General features: G+C 51.3%; 1 protein-coding gene across 3 annotated transcripts in view; it reads left to right on the top strand.

Annotated features, from left to right (window-relative positions):
• Positions 1-21,576, top strand: part of Rph3a (rabphilin 3A) — a 68,332-nt gene extending 46,756 nt beyond the window's left edge. For 2 of the 3 annotated variants that reach the window (XM_029533898.1, XM_029533897.1), the window contains exons 8-22: positions 953-1,118; positions 2,786-2,824; positions 2,908-3,069; positions 6,362-6,442; positions 6,858-6,917; positions 7,723-7,914; positions 10,171-10,250; positions 12,036-12,110; positions 13,342-13,451; positions 14,406-14,532; positions 15,146-15,202; positions 15,464-15,618; positions 16,515-16,596; positions 18,952-19,048; positions 19,757-21,576. In XM_029533898.1, coding sequence (XP_029389758.1) covers positions 953-1,118; positions 2,786-2,824; positions 2,908-3,069; positions 6,362-6,442; positions 6,858-6,917; positions 7,723-7,914; positions 10,171-10,250; positions 12,036-12,110; positions 13,342-13,451; positions 14,406-14,532; positions 15,146-15,202; positions 15,464-15,618; positions 16,515-16,596; positions 18,952-19,048; positions 19,757-19,887 — 1,614 coding nt within the window. In that variant the 3' untranslated portion in view covers positions 19,888-21,576. The remainder of the gene's footprint in view (positions 1-952; positions 1,119-2,785; positions 2,825-2,907; positions 3,070-6,361; positions 6,443-6,857; positions 6,918-7,722; positions 7,915-10,170; positions 10,251-12,035; positions 12,111-13,341; positions 13,452-14,405; positions 14,533-15,145; positions 15,203-15,463; positions 15,619-16,514; positions 16,597-18,951; positions 19,049-19,756) is intronic. The other variant, XM_029533899.1, reaches the window with a different exon arrangement.
• Positions 21,577-25,423: the final 3,847 nt, after the last annotated feature.

Below are 25,423 nucleotides of genomic sequence, written 5' to 3'. Positions count from 1 at the left end.
CTCTCTCAGGACCCGACTTTGTGTTGTTGATTTTACCTCAAAGCATCCCAGTTCCTTTACCACTCACCCCCTGCTGCGGATGCTTGTCTTGGAGACACATTCATGATGGTCACATTCTCTCTCCTTAGCCTCAGGACAGCAGAGCACTCAGGGCAGGTTTGATGACGGTGCTCTTCATGGCAGAGCTGGGGGATCTGCACCACAACCCCCAAGATGAGCAATCCTAGGGCTATGATTGCATTCCATGATCTGAATAGAAAGACGCGGTCTTCAGGAAGATAGGTGGAGGAATGGGAGTCATCAGCATCCAACAGTGGGGAAGACAGTCAAGGGGGTAGACAGAGTGACTTTTCCCTCTCCACATCTGCAAATTCCTCTTGTGTTCTGGACCACACAAGCCACAGGACCAAAGTCATGGAAGTCCAATTATTATGTGCCATACTGGGCAACTCTGTAGAGGATATAGCAAGATGGAATGTGGGGATCTTCCAAACGTCCCCACATCCTTCTGTCTAACTTGGAGTTATTATAGAGCCCTGAAGTCTTGAACAAGATATCAGGAAGCAGATCACTTATTTTCTCTCTTTGAGGCAAGGTCTCATGTAGCCCAGGCTGGCCTCGAACTTGAATTCCTGATTCTCCCGCCTCCACATTTCCAAGGATCGAGGCTTACAGGTGCCTCCAACCTTCTTTACATCAACTGCAAAGCCACAGTTATAAGATGAGAGAGTCGGCATTGAGCTCGTCCTCTCTCTGCATGTTTAGCTATTGGGTTGATCCTTGACGTGGTAAGCATTAAACTTTCTCCATCAATAAAATGACCTTCAGGGTTGTGAGGCTGAGATGGGGACAGATACATGTGCCCAGTGTCATGCCCATGAGTTGTGGAAGCAAAGATTAAAAAACTAGCTGTTGGCTGCCATGTCTCCCATACATCTTCCTTCCTTCCCAGGTCTGGAAGCGTTCAGGAGCATGGTTCTTCAAAGGTTTCCCCAAGCAGGTCCTTCCACAGCCCATGCCTATAAAGAAGATCAAGCCCCAGCAGCCTGCTGGTGAACCGACCACCCAGGAGCAGCCTACACCTGAATCCAGGCATCCAGCCAGGGCTCCAGCTCAAGGTAGAACCAAGTTAACCCCTTTCAGCACCCTGGACAGGTACAAGCCAACTGGTCTACCTGAAGGCATCCTAGCAAAGTACCTGTTGCTAGTTTCTGGCCCCTAATCTAGAATTCCTTAGCCCCTTCACAATTCATCATGAACCCTATTTGGGAGGGCATTACAGGGAACTTTCTTGAAAAAAAGCTAGCTTGCCAAGTGGCTTTGCCATCTTCCTTAGTGGGAAATTGAAAAGTACAAAAGAAGAAGAAATTAAAATTAGAAATTGGGAGAGACTGCCCCTCACCTGAATATATCCTGGAACCAGTGAGACTTGGGCCTGCTAAAAAAAATTCCTGGTTTTCTTGTATTTAATCTTCCTCTACCCTCTATCTTCTCCTCTTCTTTCTCTTCTTTCTTCCTTTTCTTTCTCCTTCTCCCCCTCCTTCCCCTTCTCTTTCCTCTTTCTCTCCCTTCTCCTCCTTTCCCCTTTTCTTCTTCTTGGGTAGAGTTTTATGTATCTCAGGCTTCTCTGAATTCACTTCATATCTGAGGACTTGGTGACCTTGAACCTTGACCTCCTGCCTCTGCCTTCCAAGTTCCCAGGGTTAACAAGTGTGCCACACCGTGCCTGATTTTCCACTTCTGGTTCTTCTGTTGAGTATAAACAACTCTGAAACTGGACTAATTAAACATGAAAGATGCATAGGAATTAAACTAGCCAAAGAAATTAATTATCAGCACTATTAATATCAGGGCTGTTATCTGAGTGTGGTTATAAATAATTAAAGTGATCATTAAAAGAGAGAGAGAGGGGGGCAAGCAGGAAGAGAAATGACTTCATAAAGTCGCATTTGCTTTGGACGGCACCACTTGGACCAGCCAGATAAAGCCCTTGTAATAATCTCAATTAACACTGAATTTTAAGCTCCAACCGAAGCATCAGTGCTGGGACATCATTTCTCAGAACAGAGCTAGAGATGCAGGGTTCAAATGGAAGCATCTGACCCAGCCTCTCATAGGATGACCTCTCAGCGTGCCTTGCACGGGGCTTGTTGCCAACAGGTTTTCTTCATGGCAACACAAATCTTTCCACTTCTTGAAGAATCACCAAGTTGTCCACAGACACTGTGTCCCCGAGGAGTATGCAGTCCCGCCTACCACCCTTCCTCCTGGTCAACCTTCCCTCCCTCTTCTAGAACTGTCCAAGCCCCAGCCCCCCAGGCCAGATGCAGCCCAGGGTAGCTATGGGTGCAGTCCCAAATAAAATTGTAGATTTCTTTAGAACATAAGAATTTTTAGCCCCCTCCCCCCTTTTTTGTGACATAATTTTGTGGTGCCTGATCATGAACTCACAAGTAACCGTGCTGTGCTATGATGTCAGAGGTTGGCCACACCTGCCAGGATAGGTAGAAGAGACAGGTTTTTGTTTTGTCGGTCTATGCTTGTGTCTTCATGACGATAAGGGATTGAGACACCAAGGAACCAAGGACAAGCCAGCTCAGGGGAAAGGCTGGAAGGAAACATACTTAATGTTTCAAAAATGGTTCTTGGGAAGAGAGGGTGAGCTCACTGTGGAACCCTGGAGTAAGAACTCTGTGGACTCCAAGAAACCAGTATCCCACATTCATTCATATTCTCTCTCTCTCTCTCTCTCTCTCTCTCTCTCTCTCTCTCTCTCTCTCTCCAGGTGACATGGAGGACAGGAGGCCCCCAGGACAGAAGCCAGGTGGGTTCTGTCAACTGTCTCCCACTCTGGGACCCCACTCTACCACCTCCCTCTCTCTGTGCGAGCCATGCCTCTCCTTGCAGGCCCTGACCTCACCTCTGCTCCTGGCCGAGGAAGCCATGGGCCTCCCACACGTAGGGCCTCTGAGGCACGGATGAGTACAGCCGCCAGGGATTCTGAGGGCTGGGACCATGGCCACAGTGGCGGTGCTGGAGATACCAGCCGGAGCCCAGCAGGTGAGCAAGGTGGGCATTGCTGCCTTTATGGAACACCGGCTGTATAGCATATTTTGTTCCCATGTTTGCATCATTTATTCTGGTCTATACTCAAGGAGTCATACAAGTCCAGCTCCAGATGTAACTGTGATCATAACTCTTCATGACCCAAAATGGCATATGAAGAACACACGAGTTTTTGTTTTGCTTGACCTCCGGAATGAGAGGAAAGGTCACTTGGCTTTGAGCAAAGTGAGTGTCCATTTAATTACCTTCCCCTGTGGCCTCAGCTGTCAGTGTCAATGGATAGGATAATGTGGCCAGGGCATAATAGGCTGACAGGTACCACCATCATGGCCTAGTAAATTATACTCTGAAATGCCTGATGAGGAGACTCTTGGCAGCTTGACTTTGTATTTCTTGTGAGCCAGTGTTTGAGCCTCAGGAGAGTGTCCCTGTTTTTTTAGCGAGGGGATGGGTCTCAGTGTGGTGGCCCAGTGACCAGGACCCACATTGATTTCTGGTATCCACTCACCAACACACACATACACACACATGCACATACACATACACCCACATGCAGAAAGAGAGAGAGAGAAGTCATCTCACTATCTGTGCAAGAAGGCTTTGAACTCATGATCCTCCTGCCACAGTCCCAGTCCCCAAGCACTGGGACTACAAGTGGGCACCTTCACTCCTGCCTCAGCGCTCACATCCTAAATGGTAGCTTTTTATTTCCCTCATCACCAGGACAGGATGAAGGACATAACCTCAAAGAAGGGAAGATGAATTTAGCTCACAGCATCAGAGGTCTCAGCCTGTCCTTGAGAGGAGGGCGGAGCTGAGTGGCTCACTCAGTGGCTGACAGGAAGTGGTTAGTTCCCTCCAGTGAGACCCCACCTCCTAAAGTTTCCAGCACTTCCCAGGATAGTGCCACCAACTGGTGTCCAGGCACTCGACACGCGAGCCTGTGTGGACATTTCAGCCTAATGAGCAGCTAAGTTAGCAGTTGGGTTCCCTCCTTCCTGACAACAAAGTTGGGCTCCTACCATCTGCTGCCCATACCTGTTAGTGAACCCAGGGCTCAGATGGACAGAGGACAGAGTCCATTTATGGTCTGACTACCAGATTACATTTATGGAGCACCTACTGTGTACCAGATGCTCCCTAGAGCTTTTCTCCCAGAACTTATTAATGACTTCTTGCCACAGCCCCGACAGGCAAGTGTGAGACTTTCATCATACCGACTCTCCAGACGTAAAATTAGACTCAGGAAGGCGACAGCTTTTCTGACTCTTGCTACACACCTGCATCTATTCAACCCTGAACCCCTAATCTCTTTTCTCCTCCAGAGGTGAGGCTTATATTGACCATGCTTTTTGATTTTGTAAAACATACAGTATTTATTATATTTAATTCACTGTTTTGGCCATTCTTCACATACAGGTTGGCGGCACCAGGCACACTCACAACGTCATGCAACCATCACCACCATCCACCTCCAGAATGTTCCTTCAGCTCAAGCTGAGATTTTTGTAGCCATCAAACTGTAACTTCTCTTTGACCTCTTCCCTTCCCCCGGACCTCCGATCTTCTTCCTTTTCTACATGTGAATTTGACACTTAAGTGGAATCACACAGCAGTTACCTTTTTTACCTATCTCGTGTCACTGAGAACTCTACACCTTCAAGGTTCATCCATGTGCAAGCATTTCTCAGGCTGTCCTTCCCTTTTTATGGTTGTATAATATTCCATTGAATAGACATACCACATTTTATTTATCCATTCAGACCAAGGGCCTTTAGGCTGTTACTACATCTACCTTTAGCTATTATGAACTGTGCTGTTATGAACATCTCGGACAAATATCCACTTAAGCCTTTGGAGTAGAGACTTACAAGTGAGAATGTCCCAAAGTTGGGCAGTTCTATATTTAACTTTTTTTTTTTTTTAAAGAAACCAGCATCCCGTTTCCTATGTAATGTAGACAGACTACTTTTACATTTCTGGCAATAGTACACCCAGTTTCTATATACCTTCATCAACACTTGTAACCATCTGCCTTGTTTAGTTTTGTGTATTTGCTTGCTTGCTTAGTTGGTTCTGAAAACAGGGCTTCCTGGTGTAGCCAGGCTGGACTGGTATGTACAACAATCCTCCTGCCTAATCCTCTTTTGAGTGCTATGGTTATAGGCATCAGCCACTAAGGCAAGCTTTTGGTTTTGGTTTGCTTGCTTTTTATTTTTGAGATAGGGTCTCACCATGTAGCCCCAGCTGGCCTAGAACTCACTATGTAGACCAGACTGCCCTCAAACTCACAGCGAGCCGCCCCTTACTGGGTGTGGCTCACCAATTCTCCCTGTGAATGGAGTCATGATTCATCAGTGACGTTAACTCATGGGACAAGTGCCTGCTTTGCATGGATCACATGACTAAACTCTCTGCATGTAACATCTCCCTTAATCCCATTGGCAACTCGTCGGGGATGCGTTCCAGGCAAGCGCACCGCTCTGACCTGCTCTCACGGGCCCATCTTATTGTTTTCTTTTGAGATGGGTTCTGGTCTTGAGCTCACTCTATGTCCCAGGCAGACCTTGAGTTGGTAAGTTTCCTACCGCTGCCACTGGAGTGGCTATGACAGCAGGCCTGCATCTCTGAACCCAGCTTATCTGTACTTTTCAATAACTCTGCTGAGATCTGCCCAGAGTGCTTGAACACTGAGGAGAAGACAGAGAGGCCAGAGGAGGGCTGAAAGCAGAGCAGAACAGCATCCAGGGCAGCCTCAAGGGAGTGCACACCATGTTTGTGTGTGTGTATGTATGTGGTGTATGGTGTATGGTGTGTACAGTGTGTGTGCATGCATGCATGTGGGATGTGTGTGTATAGTATGTGTATGCATGCATGTGTGTGGTGTGTATGGTGTGTGTAGTGTGTATGTGTGCATGCATGAATTGGTGTGTGTAGTGTTCATGCATGTGTGCGTATAGTATGTAATGTGTATAGTGTGTGCATGCATGCATGCATGTGGTATGTGTGTATGGTGTGTACAGTGTGTGTGCATGCATGCATGCATGCATGCAGTGTGTGTGTAGTGTGTGTGGCGTATAGTGTGTGCATGCATGCGTGTGGTGTGTGTAGTGTGTATGTGTGCATGCATGTGGTATGTGTAGTGTATGTGTATGCATGCATGTGGTGTGTGGTATGTATAGTGTGTATGGTGTGTGTGTGGTTTGTGTGTAGTGTGCATGCATGTGGTGTGTGTGTGTATGTGCTAATGCATGTGTGTGGAGTGAATTATCCTGTCTTTCTCCTCCTCCTGCAGGTTTGAGGCGAGCTAACTCAGTCCAGGCCTCCCGCCCCGCCCCAGCCCCAAGCCAGGCACCTCCTCAGCCAGTGCAGCCAGGTACCAGCCGCGCAGCCACCATGTGCCCTGTGTCTCCCAGAGTTGACCACAGTCCCATCGCTCTGTAGTGCTGAACCCTGAGCTCTCTCCTTAGACCCTGGGGGTGGAGGAGGCCCTGCTTAGAGCAGGACTGTGTCTACCACGAAGGGACAGGGCTCCCTGTGGTAACTCCTCCACATCTCAGAGGGGGAAGTAAAAGCAGGAGACTGGAGGGGGGCGGGGGGATCTCCAAGCTGAGGTTCAACCTGGCCTTCTCCGATGCCAGCACCCCCATCCCCCACAGACAGTTCCCAACATCCCTGGGAACCTCGCCACACCATTGTCTGCTTCCAGTCTAGCCTGTGTATGAAGAGAGGGAAGGACAGACACCCCGGAAGTGTGTCTTCATCACCACCCCCTTTCCCTCCCATTGCAGGACCCCCTGGGGGCAGCAGGGCAGCTCCTGGGCCAGGACGCTTTCTGGAGCAGAGCACAGGCAAGTGTAAAATGTCCCAGGCTCTATAGGAACACATCTACTTAGGCTGTAACCCAGACTGGTCTCATCAGACCAAAGCAGCTCCTTTCTAAACCCCTGACCACTAGCAAGCCAGTTTCTGTGGCTCAGAGCATAGACTGCTGGGCACCATCCCTGGTCCTTCCCTTCCTGCTGTGTGACTCCTGACAAGTGACTAAACCTCTCTGAGCTTTAGGTTTTTGTTTTTGTTTTTTCTATAAAGTGGGAGTCAGGCTCAGACTTCCTTCATAGTCTTGTTGTGATGATTAAACTAACTAAAACACTTTTTAAAAAAGTAGTTTAAAAAACAAAACACTTTTTGTGGAGCCTGGAGTGTTTGGCCCAGGATAAAGGAACAGCGATTACTCTGACCCACATACAGGCTGGCCTCAGATGCCTGGTTGTCATGGTTACATGGTAACTGTTGTTTTTCACGGACTCGAATGGTATAATGCAACTAATATTGACTGCCATAGAAACAACTCTGGATTGGGTAACTCCCATTCTACAAATAAGGAAACTAAGGCTCAGAGATGTTAAGTCACTGGCCTTGGGTCACACAGCTGAGGTTGATTCATACTGTCTAGCTGAGTCCACACCACTGATTCACCCCTGTGAGGTCTGTTTGTCTTGTCCGCGTCTTATCTGAATCAGCCGTTTCGCCCTGGTCTTACCCATACCAGGGCCTGCCTCTCATTCTGAGTACAGCCTGGGAATCTGCATTCCAGAAACTTCCTCTAGCCACATCACTACCACAGACTCAACACCGCCTCTTTTCTCCCCACAGAGGCTCCTCCAAGTGACCTTGGCTATCCAGGGGCTGTCGCCCCAGCCCGGGAGGAGAGGACAGGACCTGCGGGGGGCTTCCAGGCAGCGCCCCACACTGCAGCCCCCTATTCCCAGGCGGCCCCTGCCCGCCAGCCACCGCCTGCGGAGGAAGAGGAGGAAGAAGCCAATAGTTATGACTCCGATGAAGCAAGTAGGTGGCTCCCGGGGTTTGGGGTGGGGGTGGGGCATGTTGGGAAAACTCTCCCAGAAGCTGAACCCAGCAGGGCAGAAATGGGACTCTAGGGTCTGTAGATGCCCCCTAACTGCTAACATGTGTACCCTAAAAATCCTGTGGTTCTGGAGATTAAAGCTAGGGTCTTGAGTGTGCAGGGAAAGGGGCTCTGCCATTGAGATAGACCCAGCAGCTCGCCAGCGCCGGGATGGCCAGTGAGCGCCACCGTGTGGTCAGTTTCGGAACTACACATTTCATGGGTTAAAGCGCATGGGTGCAGAGTCATTGAGTCACTTAAAGCCTATATAGTGGGTTGTTTTGTTTTGTTTTGTTTTTTGTTTGTTTTCTTTTGAGGTTCAGCAGGACGGTCAGCTACCAAACAGAATTATCTGGTGACCCACAGCCCCACAAAGGCACGAGTTTCTGTGTCTAATGTATGTCATTATCTGCAGTCATCCCCCCCCACCCCCGCCCCATGACAGGGACATCATCCACTCAATTATTTGTTAGGCACCTATTGTGTCCCTCTTGGACTCAGACACAGAGGCCAGGGGCGCACATGCATGCACGCACACATACACGCGTGCACACCCCCTCCCCTCCCCCAATAGGGCTTTTTTCTTCTGCTATGGCTGAAGCAGCCAGGATGGGTGCTACTGGGAGGTGGGGTAACCTGGTTGGGACCCCCTAATCTGTATTTCTTCCTGTGTAGGCTGGTGACTGGGTAAACCAAGGCACTGCAGGGAAAGTGCTTTAGTAAACTTGGACACCACTGTGTTGGGCTGAGCACACAGGAGGAATGGCAGCTGTGTTATTCGAATGGTGGAGCCCTCTGGCCAGGGCTACCTCATTTCCTACTTCCTGTCCCTAGCATGTGGAGACAGGACCTTCTCTCTTCTTCTGCGTCTAGTCTTGGAAAGGCTCCCTATGTCTCAGAAATGGCCAGTGTCTTAGAGTTTTTACTACTGTGATAAACCCCACCATGTCTAAAAGTAGTTTAAGAATGAAAGGGTTTGTGTTATCTTCTGGCTGTAATCTATGATGAATGGAAGTCAAGGCAGGGGCCTGGAGGCAGGAGCTGATGCAGAGGCCATGGAGGGATGCTGCTTACTGGCTTGCTCCTTGTAGCTTACCCGACCTGCTTTCTTACAGAACCCAGGACCATCAGTCCAGGGGTGGCACCACTCACGGTGATCCAAGTCTTCTCCCAAGAAAATGTTCCACAGGCTAGTCTGTTAGGACATTTTCTCAATTGAGGTTCCCTTCTTGCCTGTGTCAAGTTGTCATAAACTAACCAGCACCACTAGAGAGTGAAGACTCCAGTCCCTTGAGGGCTACACTGTGTGGTATAGCAGCTGTCCATCCCTGTTGTACCAGGTGCTCTCCAGAGTCAGGGGTCTGTGGTCTCAGGGAATGGAGAGGGGAGCCCGAGAGGGGAGTCCACCTGTCTTGTCAGCCTCAACAGTCCTCTGTATCTGCCCTCCCTGTCCTTGTCCTGGCCGCTCTTCCATGATCCTTTAGTCACCCGTCTCTCAAGTGTGACCTCTCCGAGCCTACAGGCTGCCCTGGCATAGGCTCAGTTGCAGGGTTGGTTACAGCAAGCTTGACTTCTGTTTCTTGACGGCTCATCTTTGTCACGGATGAGGACTTATTGACCTCGCATCCCGTGACTCAAGCCGCTCCAGGCACTGGGACATTAGGGCAAAACGCAATACGGGAGAAAGAGTCCAACGATGAATGAGCTCATCGCAGGCTGAGTGATCTCTCCAGTGGCTGCTTAAGGGAGGGCTTCTCTAGGAAGTGACTCTTGAGCCAAGCTGGAGGGCTTGAGAGGGTGTGAGCCATGTGGGCATGACGTGGGAGAGCATTCCTAGGAAGGGGAACCGCAAACACTGACTTTCATTCATTCCTTCAGCACACACGGGAATACCTACTATGTGCCCCCTGCACACAGTAGGGACACATAGCGGTCAATCAGCCATCCCAGCCCTTGTCTTCAGGGCATCCTCAATCTTTCAGGGGATGAAGTCACTAAGTAAACATGTTTACAAATGATGGTGGAACCCCCCCCCCAGGAGAGATCTGCCAGGATGGATTGAGTATAAGACCAGGGCCTGCCCTTCCTCTCTTCTGTGGTCCCAGTGCCTAGTTGGACACATTGGTAAGCCCCCAGGAAGTGCTTGTGGATTGACTAAGCAAATGCTTCGCTTGACTCTTGTCTTCTGTTGCCTGCAGCCACACTGGGTGCCCTGGAATTCAGCCTCCTCTATGACCAAGACAACAGCAACCTGCAGTGCACCATCATCAGGGCGAAGGTGTGTGGGGACCCCTAGGGAGGCTCTGGTTTTCCTAAGAGACTCAAGTTGGGGATGAACCCCAGGCTCGGCTGCCACCATCACTGACCTGTGGCAACGACAGAGATGAGAACAGGGTTGTCGTCAGCCATGGCAGACTTCCTGGGGCGGGGGCTTCCTCTAGGGATGGTTCTGTGGCTGCTTCTGAGAGCGGGGACAGCTGGGCTGTGAGGGTTGCCCAGGCTACACACAGCATACCAGAGGGAACACTGCAGGTACCACTAAGACTAAATGACAGCCTGATTTGGTGGCTCTAGGTTTTCCATCTCTTCTGCTGATGTCTTTGTCCACCAGGAATAGCAATGTGTGTGTGGGGGGGGACAGTAAGGGGGCCTAGTGCATGAGGAAGGAGAGGGAGGCACCGCAGAAGGCTGTGGGGGTGTGTGGAGAAGGTGAGCTGAATGATTCTAGACCCTGGGGGAACCCCAAGATGAACTTAAGTCTGGGACCCCAGGAAAACCCAGCAAGATCTGGTCCAGACTTTCCCAGAGCAGATGCTGGCCCAAGCCACCTCACGCTGCTGTGCTACTGGGGGGCAGGTGGGAGTGGCTAACCCTCTCTGACTCACTGGGGTCATGTGACAGTGGTATCCTCCCCCCCCCCAGGTTGGCTGGGAAAACTGGGTGCAAAGTGACGGGCCATCTGTACTTGCTGGCCTTCGGTAGAAATGATAAGGCTTTCATTTGACTCCTCAAATGTCCCAGCCTGGGACACTGGGAGGGTAAACAAGAGGCAACATGCTTAAAGCAAGTCCTCCATTAACCTACCTTCCCTCTGAAGCCATTTCTCTCTCTCTTTTTAAAAAGATTTTATTTATTTATTATATGTAAGTACACTGTAGCTGTCTTCAGACACTCCAGAAGAGGGAGTCAGATCTCATTAAGGATGGTTTGAGCCACCATGTGGTTGCTGGGATTTGAACTCTGCACCTTTGGAAGAGCAGTTGGGTGCTCTTACCCACTGAGCCATCTCACCAGTCCCCCTGAAGCCATTTCTTTGGTACTTCTTATTGAAGTGTACTGGGCTTTGTAGTGAATGCTCAGGTATATATATATGTTCTCTCTTCCCTCCCATTTTGGTGATCAGATGAGGGAGGCGTTTTTATTAGCCCCATTAGTCAGATGAAGAAACTGAGGCCTGAAAGCTAACACCAGTGATTATATCCCTGGAGAGATGAGGTTCATCTTCAAAGGCAAGATCTCATTCATTACTCCCAGAACCCCACTGACCTGTGGACACCATGGCCCCATCACACAGATGAGCAAGTTGAGGTCACGGGCAGGACCCCTGCCTCAGCCTGGGTGGGGTGGACAGTGTGTCTGAGTTGTAAAAGTTTGAGGGCTGCTCAGGTGAATGAGGCCAGCTTAGCTCATCTCAGAAAATGATGATAAAATACAAACACCTTCTCCGGGCTTTGAGGAGAGACAGAGACCGTGAGTCTCACTCTCCAAGTGGGGAAACTGAGGCCTCAAATGAATGCCCCCTAGCTTCCCCTTCTCTGCTAGCTATGCTGGGATGTCCCCTCCATTCCCTAAGAGATTCACATTCCTCCACTCAACAGCACGGAACCAGGTTCAGAGAGGCACGGAAAGGTTCCCAAGGCCACACAGCTAGGGAGTGGCATGTCATTAAAACTCCACACCCGATCTTCATGATACAGCATCCCTCCGTTCTGTCCCCACCGGGTGAGACAGATGCCATCGCCTGCTGTGGTTGGTGGGCTCAGGCCTCTTCCTCTTCATGCAGGGACTGAAGCCCATGGATTCCAATGGCTTAGCAGATCCCTATGTGAAGCTGCATCTGCTGCCTGGAGCCAGCAAGGTACTCGGAGGCCCTGGGTTTAGGGCTAAGTCCTTGAATGCTGCCCTGCTGCTGGAGGGATACGGGCCCTGCTCTTCCCTGGTCCCCCCAAGAGCCTTTCTTAGCTCTGAGATTTTTTAAAAAAAAAAGTGGGAATTGGAAGTGGGAGTTGCCTCTCTGGCTCTTCTGGTTTGCTTTTTCTGTGTCAGAGGTAGAGTGGGCGTCTTAGAGGGGAGGGGGAGCCCAAGGTTTTCTGTTCCTGAGACAGTGCCTGTTACACAGTGCTGTGAGTTTGAAATACCTAATAAGGTAAGAGAGGGCACATACATGCACATATACATGTTTAAACACATACACACATGTGCATGCATGTATATGCACAGGTATACACAATGCACATATGCATGCAAACATGCCTACATGTATATGTGCATGCATGCATATGTACATATACATGCATTCATGCATGTATGTGCACATACATATACACATACAGGTACACACATGCTTTGTCCCATCATTGTCTTTGAGTCAAGGACATGCCCACTCCTATCTGTGACTAACTTTGGTCCCTTCTCCTTGTTCCAACCCACTGGTGACTTTTTCTGCCTACCTATCAAAACCCACATTAATTTCAGTCATTCGTTTACGCATTAGTGTGAATTAGGGCCACCCAGTCACCTCTTGTGTTGTAGGTATATTTCCAGTCTTCTCTCCGGGAATGGAATGAAAAATTTTGTATTGTTTTGGGTTTTTTGCTTTTGTTTTTGTTTTTGTTTAAAGGCTAGGCCTGATGGCACAGACTTATAACCCCAGCTAATGGGCAGGCGCTGAGGCAGGAGGATTGAGAGCTCAAGGACTGCCTGAGCAACCTAGTGAGCTCCAGCCAGAGGGTTTAGAGTCAGGGTGTTAGAGCACCTGCCTACTATGTGCCAAACTCTGGGTCCCATGCTCTCGGCTGTGGGAGGGAGGGAGGGAGGCTAGCTCCCCCCACCGCCCCCGGGGAGGACTTTTAGGTCTGGTGGACACTGCCTGAGGACTCAGGAAATATCCCCACACCCCTGCCTCAGAACACACACACACACACACACACACACACACACACACACGGCATCATTTCTGTTATAAGTCATGTCTGTCTCCAAGAGACACACCCAAGCTTTCTCACTTAAGGGGGGAGTGTTCAAGGAGGGTCTCCAGGTTGGCTCTGCTGACAGGTGTCTGTCTGTCTGTCTGTCTCCTGGGGCTCTAGTCCAACAAGCTTCGTACAAAGACCCTGCGCAACACTCGGAACCCTGTGTGGAACGAGACACTGCAGTATCATGGCATTACAGAGGAGGACATGCAGAGGAAGACACTCAGGTGCCATTGCGGGGGCAGGGCCATGGGGGCGGGGTCACGGAGGCTGGGGGGGGGGTCACAGAGGGCGTGGCCAGCTCATACAAACAGCTTGGACTCCAGAACAAACTGTAAATGTAGGGGGCCTTCCGTATCTAGGTGCACATGGCCATCAGCCTGTGTTGCCCAGGCAGCCGTGACAGACATCTGCACATGCTCAGTACAGACTGAGGGTTTTTTGGTCCCCAGTTGGCTGAATGTGTTTGACTGTAGAACCCATAGTTATAGAGGCACAGCTAAGACTCACGTGCACGGTGCAGGGTTGTGTGTGCCTGTCATCCCAGTGCTTGGAAGGCTGAGGCAGGAGGATCAGGCATTCTGGGCTAGCCTGGACTATAGTGAGCTTTAATCTAGCCTGGGCTACATTGCAAGTCTTGTCCCAACAAAAGGTAGTGTGGCTGGGCAGTGGTGGTGCACGCCTTTAATCCCAGCACTTGAGAGGCAGAGGCAGGCAGATTTCTGAATTCGAGGCCAGCCTGGTCTACAGAGTGAGTTCCAGGACAGCCAGGGCTACACAGAGAAACCCTGTCTCGAGAAACAAAACAAAACAAAACAAACCCAAAAACAAACAAACAACCCCTCCTAAAAGGTAGTGTGTACTGGGTGATCTTGTATACAGAGGATCAAGTGCAGGCACATGGCCTCTTGTAGGCAAGAGCAAGTCTCTTAGGGTGACAGAGGGTGTAGGGAAGGACCCTGAGGGCCTCTGGACACTGGAATGTTCTAGCTCTTTATGTGAGCAGTGGTTATGAGACACAGACCCCTCAGGCTGTGAACTGAGTCACTTACGTGATTGGAGGTAAATGGAGTCTGCAGCCTCATTCTGAGTCACACCCAGTGCCCCTCACCCAGGTGCATACCGGGGCTCAGTGTCTGTTGCTCTCTCTCTCTCTCTCCTCTCTCTCTGGCCCATGGCAGGATCTCCGTGTGTGACGAGGACAAGTTTGGCCACAACGAGTTCATTGGTGAGACCAGGTTCTCCCTCAAGAAGCTGAAGGCTAACCAGAGGAAAAACTTCAACATCTGCCTGGAGCGGGTGATCCCGGTGAGCCAGGGTGTCGCCATCTCCCTGCAGCGCTGTGAGGGCATCGGGCAGGGGCCAAGGCAGTACAGAGCACTACCAGGTCGGGAGCAAATGGCCAGGTTCACCCTCTAGAGGCAGGGAGCCAGGTCCCCACAGAGTAAGTCAAGAAAGCCTGCCCTGGGCGTGAGGTGTCTCCTTGGGTCCCTGTCTGGCGGCAGCTGGCTTTTTACTCACCGAGTTCAGCTGGTCAGGACAGTGACTAAGTTCACGTGTTCAACATCACTACCATGATGAGTTGAGGTCTGTCTTGATCAAGTGGGCATAGCTGTCCCAAGATGCGGAGGAAGCCAGGGAGGCAGGTGTCTGAGGAACTCCTCCTTCAACCTCACTGCTGTGTGCTCAAGATAAGGGGGCCCTGCCAGGGCTGCCCCCTGCTTCACCTCTAAATGGTGAAGGTTGAGTTTAACCCACAGCTTGCAATGATGCTTTCTGGAGCTCTGGGGCATTGGGGAGAGGCAAGTGTGAAGATGCCTGTCTTGGAAAGCCCGCCGTCACAGATCCTGGCCCTCCTTGGGCAGTGGGGATGGGGGGATGAGAATCCAAGGTTACTTTTCCGTCCTGTCTCCTCCCACAGATGAAGCGAGCAGGGACCACCGGGTCAGCCCGTGGCATGGCTCTCTATGAGGAGGAGGTGAGCTGGCTGTGGGTGGAAAAGCGGGCCTGCTGAGACCACCAGGGGCCACTTTTCTCCCCTCTTCCTCCTGAGTCTTCATCTCTCTTTATCCTGGTCAGTGACCTGCTGGTTCATGGGGGAGGGGGGCAGAGGCACATGGTGCAGACTCCCTTGCTGGCCCTAGCTCTCCTGCCCTCCTGCCCTCCACAGCCATCTCCCATGGTAACCACCCAGATCCCCTGGCTCTCTGAGCCCCACACTGCCTTTTGCCACACGCAGCAGGTGGAGCGGATCGGCGACATAGAGGAACGGGGCAAGATTCTGGTGTCCCTCATGTACAGCACACAGCAGGGCGGCCTCATTGTGGGAATTATCCGCTGTGTGCACCTGGCCGCCATGGACGCCAATGGCTACTCAGACCCATTCGTCAAGCTGTGAGTTTGTGTCCCGGGAGGCGAGAGGGGCAATAAGGACCAGAACCACCCCCCACCCCAGATCATTAATCATTGAGACCTAGAGAAGGAAGAAAATCCAGCCAAGATCACGCAGCTAGACTATACCCAGAACAGACTAAAGGTGAGGCTGGAGTATCAGAAGGCCAGACGATGTGATGCCTGCTACTCAGGAACCCCTGGAACTGTCCCTTCCTAGAGTGATTGGCATGGCGATCCCACTTACAGCTCGGGAGTCAGCCACACACACCCCCGGTAGCTCAGATCTCCGCTATCGAAGAAGCAATTGGGCTTCATCCAAATTCACTATAGAAACACTCAAAAGACCCCCAAACTCGGGGTTATTCCAGCTATCTCATCAAAGCTGCTCTGCTGGTGATAAGCGGAGTCAGGCGTGACCACCCCATGAGGGTTTCAAGCCATTTTCGCTCACTCACCTGGAAAATATAACATCAGTGGACTCAGTCGGTGGAATGTTCCTCTGCCGTTCTGATCATTAGTGTGTGCCAAACCCTCTTCCCCAGAGTACTTGCTTCTACCAAGAAGATACTGGCTGGGCACCTACTGTGTGCAGCACTCTGAGAAAGAGCTTCCTGGTTAGAGGAAACAGTGGTGTGTGCCAAGGCCCTGGGGTAGAGAGGAGGATGAGGAAGAGGTCGTGAAGGGCATGATGGGAGAGAGAGCTAGGATGGAGCTGGGTCCCAACCACACGGACCCTGGTTCTAAACTCTCCCCTGAGGTCACAGGAAGCCGACGGATAGCTTTGAGCAGCAGAAAGACATGAGAAGCTCAGAGCAGGGCCCCCCCGCCCCCCCCCCCACTGCCCAAGGTGGTACCAGTGTTGGGTCACTTTCTTATTTACGGGTATCTCCTTCCAGCTGGCTGAAACCGGACATGGGGAAGAAAGCCAAGCACAAGACTCAGATTAAAAAGAAGACCCTGAATCCCGAGTTTAATGAGGTAAGGCTACTCTGTCATACCGGTGGAGACTTCCTGCCTGTGAGAGAGCAGCGAATCCCTTTCAGAATATCCTTAATTGCCTCAAAAGAGCATTTCCATTAGCAATCAGCTTGAGTTCTATCAAAAGGCTCCCTGTCACAGACAAAGCCGCAGCTTGAGGACGTTGCAGGAAGCTGTTTTCAGAGACTGAGCTAAGTCACCCCCAGTGTCTTTCCTGGCACACAGATGTTGAGTTGTGAGCTCAAGGACAGCAGCATCTGAATGTGTCCTTCCCATAAGAGACCTTGTCAACCTGTGTGCCTCTTTTTCTCCCCAACAAACCCCTATTCATACCTCAAAACATAGGTATGACTTCCCGTAGGTAACATTATCCTATGCTTCTAGGATGGTTCGTCCCTTCACCTCAACGCTAAATGCCTGCTTCCCCATTAACTGTTAATAAGCCGGGCTGGAGGGAGGGGTGCAGGTGTCTGTCTGTCCCATCTGTAAAGGACTAAAGAAGGAGGACAAAGGAGCCGAGTTCTGAGCTAGCCCCATCCAGACAGTCTCCATTTCAAACCCAAAACAAACACACCAAGGATGAGCTGGACCCACAGCCTGGAGTCCCACCCCTGCGCTCTCCCTCTGGCCTTTCCTCTGAGCTCTGAGTCCATCAGAGCCAGCAATTGCTGGATTCTAATGCACTTTGTAAGTGAGGAGGGATGTATGATACAGTTCATTTATGATGTTTTTTGAGAACCAGGATCCAAGCGTTCACTCAGGAGACCCACACTGTAGGCTGCCCTGCTTTCTCTCGGAATCTAGACAAACCACAAATAAGAAATCCCAATAGACATGGTGGGGACAGACCTGGGAGACTGAGGCAGGAGGTTCAGAAGTTCAAGGCCATCTCAGGCTACCTAGGGAAACTCCAAGACACTGCCTCAAAATAACACAGCCACAACTAGAAGCATCCAATCAAATCCCCTCCTCGCCCAGCCTCAGAAGTAATGTGTTTTTTCCCTCTGAATCGATAATAGTATGCACTTCTGAGTTTTTGAAATGTGCAGCCAGCTTGTTCTTAGTTCGCCTGACATCGTACACACCGCAATTAGAAACGCATGTCTTGGAAATTGTCCCAAATAAATGATCAAGGGTGGACAGAGTGACCTTACGCCTTCGGTGCCTCTGGATCAGTCAGTTAAAGATTGAAAGTTAGAGGCAGCTTACACACGCAATTGTGAGCCCAACCACCATTAAACGTCACCATGACGATGATGCTGTAGGCCTAGCAAGATGGCTCGGTGGGTAAGGGTGCTTGCTGCCAGGTGTGATGACCCGAGTTTGTTCTCTGAGACCTACCTGCTAGGAGACTCCCACCAGTGGTCCTCTGAACCCTAGATATGAGCCACGGCATGCAAGTGTACAGAGCTAGTGTGCCTTTTAAGATGGTGACATCAAAATACGTCTGTCCATCCATAGCCCTGGTTGTCCTCGAACTCACCCTGTGACTGAAGGCCGCTTTGAACTTGTGGTGGTCCTCCTGCCTCAGCTTCCCAAGTACTGGGGCTAGAGGTGTGAACCATCCCATGGACAAGAAATATTTTTGGAAAATGTGCTGAGTTGATTTAAAAACAAAAACAAAAACCAAAAAACAACATAAGTTACAGAGTAGAAAGGGAATACTTCAAAGCTTTAAATTTAGGATTAACTCATTTAGTTTTCTTAAAAATCACACATTGGTATAAATTGCACATGGGCAAATCCTGACAATGGCCATCCTCGAGTCTGGCTACGAATAATGTGTCATGGCTTCCTCCCTTGTTTGTGTGAATAATGAACATGACCAAGGTTTAGGGGAAACTTTTTTTTTTTTAAGTCAGACTCTTAAGCCCAGTGGTGACTGAGGCTGAGACAGGATGCTCATCCCTGAGTTTGAGGCTAGCCTGGGCTACACAGTTGAGCTCCGGGCTAGCCAGGGCTAAGTGAGACCCCCCCCCCCGGTCTCAAAAGCACAACCAGACAAAACTCTCTTGTCTGGGTCACAGTAAATCCCTAATGCTAACCCCGAGGGACAGACACCCTCTCAGGAAGGACACCCTCTCATGAGGAACTCCCACTCAGGAAATCCCCAGGAGGACCAAGCTTGCCATTACTGACCCAGTGACTACCCCGGGATCAAACAGAGCTCCCTGCCAATGAGTCACCAAGATTCTGTGTCCTAAGGAACTCTGTTGAAAAGGAGACAGGACCGGGCTAGGAAAGGCTCTTTGCTCCCAGAATGCCCTGCCCCAGGGACTCCTTGGGCTGCATCCCTAGCTGTTAGCCCTGGAAGCTCCAGGGACAGTCACTCACCTGTCCCTCTGCCGTTCACAGGAGTTCTTTTATGACATCAAACACAGCGACCTGGCCAAAAAGTCCCTGGATATCTCGGTGTGGGACTACGACATTGGCAAGTCTAACGATTACATCGGTGAGTGTTCCGGCTTCTAGCTCCCGGGACAGCCTCCTCATCTGGCCTCCCCAGAAGAGGAGACCTTGTGTGGCACTGGGGGAAGGCCACCTTCACACAACCCCCATTCTCTAGTAGCTCTGCAGGCTCAGGGCTCAACTGGGACTCAGGGTCCTGACGTTGATCCCATTTGGATGTGCCTCTACTTGAAACAGGGTGCACACCACGGCAGAATAGCCGAGTGTCAGGAGAGCGGTGCTCCCTCTGCAGGAAGCAGGCACAGGGGAGTCCCCCTTAATCCGAGACCCAGAGGAAGGGTTTAACTCTGCCAGCTCTTCCAAAACCCAAGGAGAGCAAGTTGTAAACTTGGCACAGAAAGAGAGGCTCCAGGCAGGGGATGAAGAAGAAGAAGCTGGTCCTTTGGGAAGTAGCAATGAATGCCCAGTATGTGGAGACACATGCAGAAAAGTAGAAGGCAGGTGAGGTTTTGTAACCATGAAGTCCTGGCTTGGTTGCTGCAGGAGGGAGCCATAGCCCATTCTAGAGGCTAAGAGGGTGATCCTAATATTGAAAACAGAGCAACGGGCTTCTTAGAGAATGGGCAGGGCTGTGGGTGTCACTGCTTGGTGGCAGCCTTTTCCCCCCAGTTACACTCTTGGGTCTAGAGACTGGCCACTGTGTCCCTTTCCACTGACCCGCCCCTCCCTCTCTGTCCTGCTCAACCCCCAGGCGGCTGCCAGCTGGGGATCTCAGCCAAAGGCGAGCGCTTGAAGCATTGGTATGAGTGCCTGAAGAACAAAGACAAGAAGATTGAACGCTGGCACCAACTGCAGAACGAGAACCATGTGTCGAGCGACTAGGACCTGGCGCCCTGGTGTCCCCCATCTCTGCCCCAGCCGTTCTCCCCTTTCAGAACTTCCCCTGCCAACCGTGAACCTTTTGATGTCTCCCCAACTTCAGGTCCTGCTACAAAAGAACTCTCTGGGCTTCAGGGTCTGGATGGGAGCCCTCTCTGGTTCCCAGAGGTTGGGTCGTGGGTGTGGGGAGACATTTACAAAGGGATTTACTCTGACCTTGAGCATCTTCAGGTCCCCTTGGGCACTGGTGAACCCATAGGTTGTAAGGACCAGGAGGAGGGCAGAAAGTATACATTGAGGTTAGCCTCTGTCCCTCCAAAGCACTCCAGAAAAGAGAGAGAGAGAGAGAGAGAGAGACAGACAGACAGACACCCATTCTCTCTAGACACACCAGGAACTAGATATAGAGAATACACAGAGGGCCTGTCCCCCTCCCCCCACCCTTTCAGGAAGCTGCCCATTGGCTTCCTAGAAAAACTGACCTCTCTCTCTCTCTCTGCACCTCCTTCCTCCTTCCTCCTTCCTCCTTGCTCATCTTCTGTCAGTACCTCCTCACCCACCGCCCCTCCCCTCCCCTCCCCTCTTCTCCTGCCTCTCTTCTCCTCCAGCCTCCACAGTGGGGGATGCAAGGCAGAGCCTCCCCTTGTGCCTCTTGCCAGCCTGGCCAGCCACCTCCTAAGCTGGATGAAGCTGGGCCCCACACCTCTGACATCAGCACGGCTATCCATGGGCATGGCTGGCTGGCTATCTTTGAGCCTGGGGCCCCGCAGCCGGCACAGCCTGGGTGCATGGCAGCACTATAGACATCCTGAGAAACAGGATCTCTCTTTCTTGTCCCTGGCTCCCCAAACGGGCACAGGTGGCACAGAGCTCTCTGTATGAGGGGACTTGCTCCCGGACCCCACGCTTCTATCCTTCCTCTACTCTTTGCAAAGAACAAAGGACCCTCTCCCCAAACTCCCACTCAGAGCCACCTCTGTCCTGTTCTATCTTCCACTCTCTTCCCCATGATTCCTGGTGGCGATCAAATAACCGTATTTAGAGCTTTAAATTAGGTCAGAACTCTCTTGGTCCATGACAAATCAGGAGGAATGTACACACCTGAGGCTGGAGTCAGGCCATCTTCCTCGCGTGAGAGGCAAGTCTGGTTTTTTTCCCATCTCGATAGTCTTGCCCCATCAACATCGCAAACCCCACCACTCCCTATAGCGTCAGGCAGACCAAGACGAAAACCTCCCGTTCCCAAGTCTCACAGCACAGTCTTGCTTGTTCCTGCCAACCTCTCTTGAGATGCACCCCGCCCTCAGTAACTCGCGCTATTCCTGAGGGACTCTTGTGTTTCCCTGAAACGACTCTCTTCTAGAATCAGGCTCTGCTGCCCCCCTCCACCCCTCCAGGTGGCTGACCTTCCCACTTCCGTGGCTCCCCTGGTTAGTCCCTATAGGTCCGATGCTCCGCCCACTTCCCTGTCATGGTCACCTTTAGGAGAAAGCATGCTGGCTGAGTCGCCCAAGCCTGATGCCGGTTTTGGCTCTGGACTCGAATGCAGCCTGCTCACAGCGCCCTGATGCCCTCCGCAACACACGTACCCACCCCTCCACATAGAACACAAGTCCCCTGGTGCATGCACCGTGCCCACTGCCTTTCTTTGCACTGATGTAGCCAAAAATAAAGTAGGAATATCCAAGGAAACTACTGGCCTGTGTCTCTTCCTTGCCGGTTTCTAGAAGGTGCTTCTGCCTTCCAAACAGGACAAATAGAGGCTTGGGGACCACACAAGCAATTTATCGGGACGCAGTGTAGTAAATGAACAGAGGTGCTGTCTGGCTGATGCTATTCTGAGCATAGACAGATGGGTTCAAGAAACCCAGGAGCCACCACCCCCCCATCTTCTGAGAAGCCATGTTGTGGGAGCCCACAAACACCAGACATGTGTTCATCTCCTCCTCCATATCTTTGAGGAATTATCAACAACGATGGGACCAAGTGATGGGAGGTCCTGGGAGCTGAGGAGACAGATCAGTCAGTAGAGAGCCTGCTAACACAAGGACGTGAGTTCAGGTCCGATCCCCAGGACCTATGTGAAGAGCCGGTTGTGCACCAGCAAGACAGCTCAGTGAGTAACAGCTATTGTCGCACAAGCCCGGAGATTAGGTCTCAATCCTTGTAACTCACCTAGATGTGCAAGGAGAGGGTTCCCTGACCTCCACATGCATGTCACGGCACAGCATCCCACCTACATCAGGGACATACACAATAAAGCTGCGTGTGAGATATGGGGCTATAATCCTAGTACTAGGAGGCAGAGGCAGGAGGAGGGAGAGCCCTGGTGCTCATGGACCAGTGGCTTGTACCCCATCAGTGGGCTATAGGTTCACTGAGAGACCCTGCCTCAAAAAATAAGTGGAGTGCAATAGAAAAAGACATCATTGCTGACCTTAGACCACCACCCATACACATTCACATATGTATGAACATGTACACACACACACAAAAACCTAGATTTGAATGGGAGCCTGTCTAGTTGATTCATTTATCAAACAGATGAGGAAATAAAGACCCAAGGAAGCTAGGAATGGGAGGGACCTGGGCCTTGGACTTCCAGCCCAGTGCTTACCACAGCGATGGTAACTAAGAATCACACAGAGCATCCCATACCTCCCTGGGTTTTAGTACCTCCCAGCTCAGAAGAAGCCTTCACTGATAAATCCATATCCTGCACTCTCAGTGACCTGAAAGCCAGATAAATAAATCTAGAAACCGCCTCTCCCCTGCCCCTGTTCTTCTTGACAGGGACTCACATAGTCCAGGATGGCCTTGAACTGCATATGTAGCCTAGGCTGACTTTGAACTCCTGACCCCTCAGATCCCCCTCCTCCACCTCTAGAAGGCAGGGATCGGTTGCAGGTGTGCATGGCCACTCCTGGCTCCTCAAGAGGATTTTCAACCCCACTGAATTGAGTCCCTGAGAGACAAGAGCAATGTATTGGAAAGGCCAGCCCCTTCCAGCTGAGTTGGTCAGTTCCTCCCAAGGCCACGTTCTTTCAGAACAGTTTCTCTAGTTCCTGGAGTCATCTGGGAATCCTGAGAGCTTCTTTTCCAACTGCCTGCACTCCCTTCATCTTCCTGAAGACTCACTGCCCCCTGTGGAGAGTTGAGACCATTTCCCCTTTGCTGGCCAATTCCNACCTCCATAGTGACTGAAGTCAGCTGCCTTCAGGTCAGCCCACTTACTGAAAGTTCAGGAACTTGCCACCAGGGGACCACAGGGGTAAATGTGAGCCATGCAAGCCCTCTGAGGCACCCCCTGCTCTTCTCAGTACTCGCAGTAGACATCACTAATCTATACAGCATCCACTGAGGAGCCTGCCAAAGGCTTCAGAACCATTGTGTGTACAGTGCTCCTTGCAGCAGACATCACTAATCAATACAGCGCCCACTGAGGAGCCTGCCAAAGGCTTCAGAACCCTTCTGTGCACAATGCTCCACGCAGCCACTGCCACACAACCAAGGGAGGTGGCTGACCCCTGATGCCAGCATAGGACAAGCCTACTAGCATAGGACATGCCTACCAGACTGAGCATTTTCATGAACCCTGGGACTCCTGAACAGGCCAATTGTTCTTTTTTTTTTTTTTTTTCCGGTTCTGACAGAGACTGCATGGAGCGATGTAGCAGGAAACGCTGTTCCCACACACTTCATTCCCTCACATTGGTCAGGTGCTTATTCTAACTCTGACATCAACATTTTGCAACATCCCCGGGGCACTGCAGTTACATTATCCATGAAGACCCCTGACCCGTGGCACAGGCTTCAGCAACGTCATCCCACATGCCTGCAATGTCATCCCATAAGCCTGCCCTATACTTGGGCTCTGGTGTACAGCACCCATACAGCACCCATCCAAGATGATGCTCCTGAGCTGGGGAGGGTACCCCCCCACACACACACACAGGACGCTGGGAGAAAGCAGGAGAGGCAGGCAGGAGGAAGGAGTGAGTGTCTCTAGTCCATGGAACTTCCGACCTCCAGCAAGCCATGTCAACTTTACCTTGAGTGAGAGTTGGAGGCAGAGCTGAGTCTGGGCCCAATCAGGGCAGACAGAGCTGACAGAGAGGAGACTGGGTCATGGGGCTCATGAGGAAATCAGTGTGTCCCCAACAGAAGCTGGCCATGTGGCCAAGAGGGTGACTCAGGGTCTTAAACCTTGTCATCTGGGCACCCCAGACTCAGTCAGGCTTGCCAGGGGCGTTGACCTCACTGGACTTAGGGATACTCGCTAGGATGCGCAGGGCGGGGGGCATAGAAAAGTAGAGATGAGCTGGGCATAGGGACACACTATAATCCCAGTACTCAGGGCACGGGCACGGAGGCAGGGGGATTGCTGCAAGTTGAAGGCTAGCCTAGCCTATGAGATCGTCTCCCAAACCAACAACAACAAGGGTCACTGAGATAGTGCAGAGGGTGCAGGTGTTTGTCACCAAGTCTGGTGGCCTGAGTCTGGTCCCCAGGACCCACGTGGTGGAAGGAGAGAGAGCCGACTTCTACAAGCTGTCCTCTGACTTCACATGCTCACACACAGGAAATGAATGTATAGACTACCTAAAGCACAATTAGCTTGATCCTCCCCCAGATCTGCTCAGGACCCTCAGCTGGCCTCCTGGCCTCCCATCCTGGCACTTGTGGGAGGGGCCTTCAGCATCCCAGTTCCCCCAGGATCCACCATGCCTCCCAATGAGGGCAAGAGGACTGTACCTGGGGTCTGGAGAGATGGCTCAGAGGAGGGTCAGGCACTGGATGCTCTTGCAGAGGACCTGGGCTCACTTCCCAGAATCTATTTAGTGGCTCACAAAAAACAACAGGGACTTACCACTGAGCTCTGACTATCATGGAACTCACTCTGTAGACCAGGCTAGCCAAACAAACAAACAAACAAAAAACCACAGACATCCAACTTCCTCTGACCCCCGAGTGCTGGGATCAAAGGCCTGTGACACTACACCTGGCTGACCAAAAGGAATTTAAAGAAGCTGACACTTTGTGCTGAGGGCTGACCTCTGACCTGGAATGACACAACTTTGGTCAGCAGAACTTCCCGCTCCTGTTTCTTTAAGGGAGGAACTGTGTTACTGCCCAAAGTGTTCCCAGCCACAGCCTTGGGCAGGATCCTTTTTTCCCATTCATTTCTTCATCTGTTGTAGGTTTCTTTCATCACACTCTGGAGTGAATCCAGCTGTGGTGTAGCCCAGGATGGACCAGTCTCCATTAACCATCCTCCTGCATCAGCCTCTGCCTGCTGGACTGCCAGGGCCACCCACAGTGCTGCTTTTCTTCCTTGTTTTCCTGCATGTGAAGGGTTAATGACCTAGAAGCCCCAGGTTGTCTGAGTGACTCCCTGCATGGGGAGACCTGGTGCTGATGTCAGTGTGCAGTGAGGATCAGGGGGCGCCAGTGGGGTAAGCACCCCACTAAAATCCACCAGCTTGGGGAGGCAGGACTAGGTCTGCAGACCCCCAAAGGTCCCATTTCCACCCTAATC

This window comes from Mus pahari, chromosome 23, assembly GCF_900095145.1.
Source record: "Mus pahari chromosome 23, PAHARI_EIJ_v1.1, whole genome shotgun sequence".
NCBI lineage: Eukaryota > Metazoa > Chordata > Mammalia > Rodentia > Muridae > Mus > Mus pahari.
The sequence above is the reverse complement of the archived record's forward strand: the minus strand, read 5'-3'. Positions and strand labels throughout refer to the sequence as shown.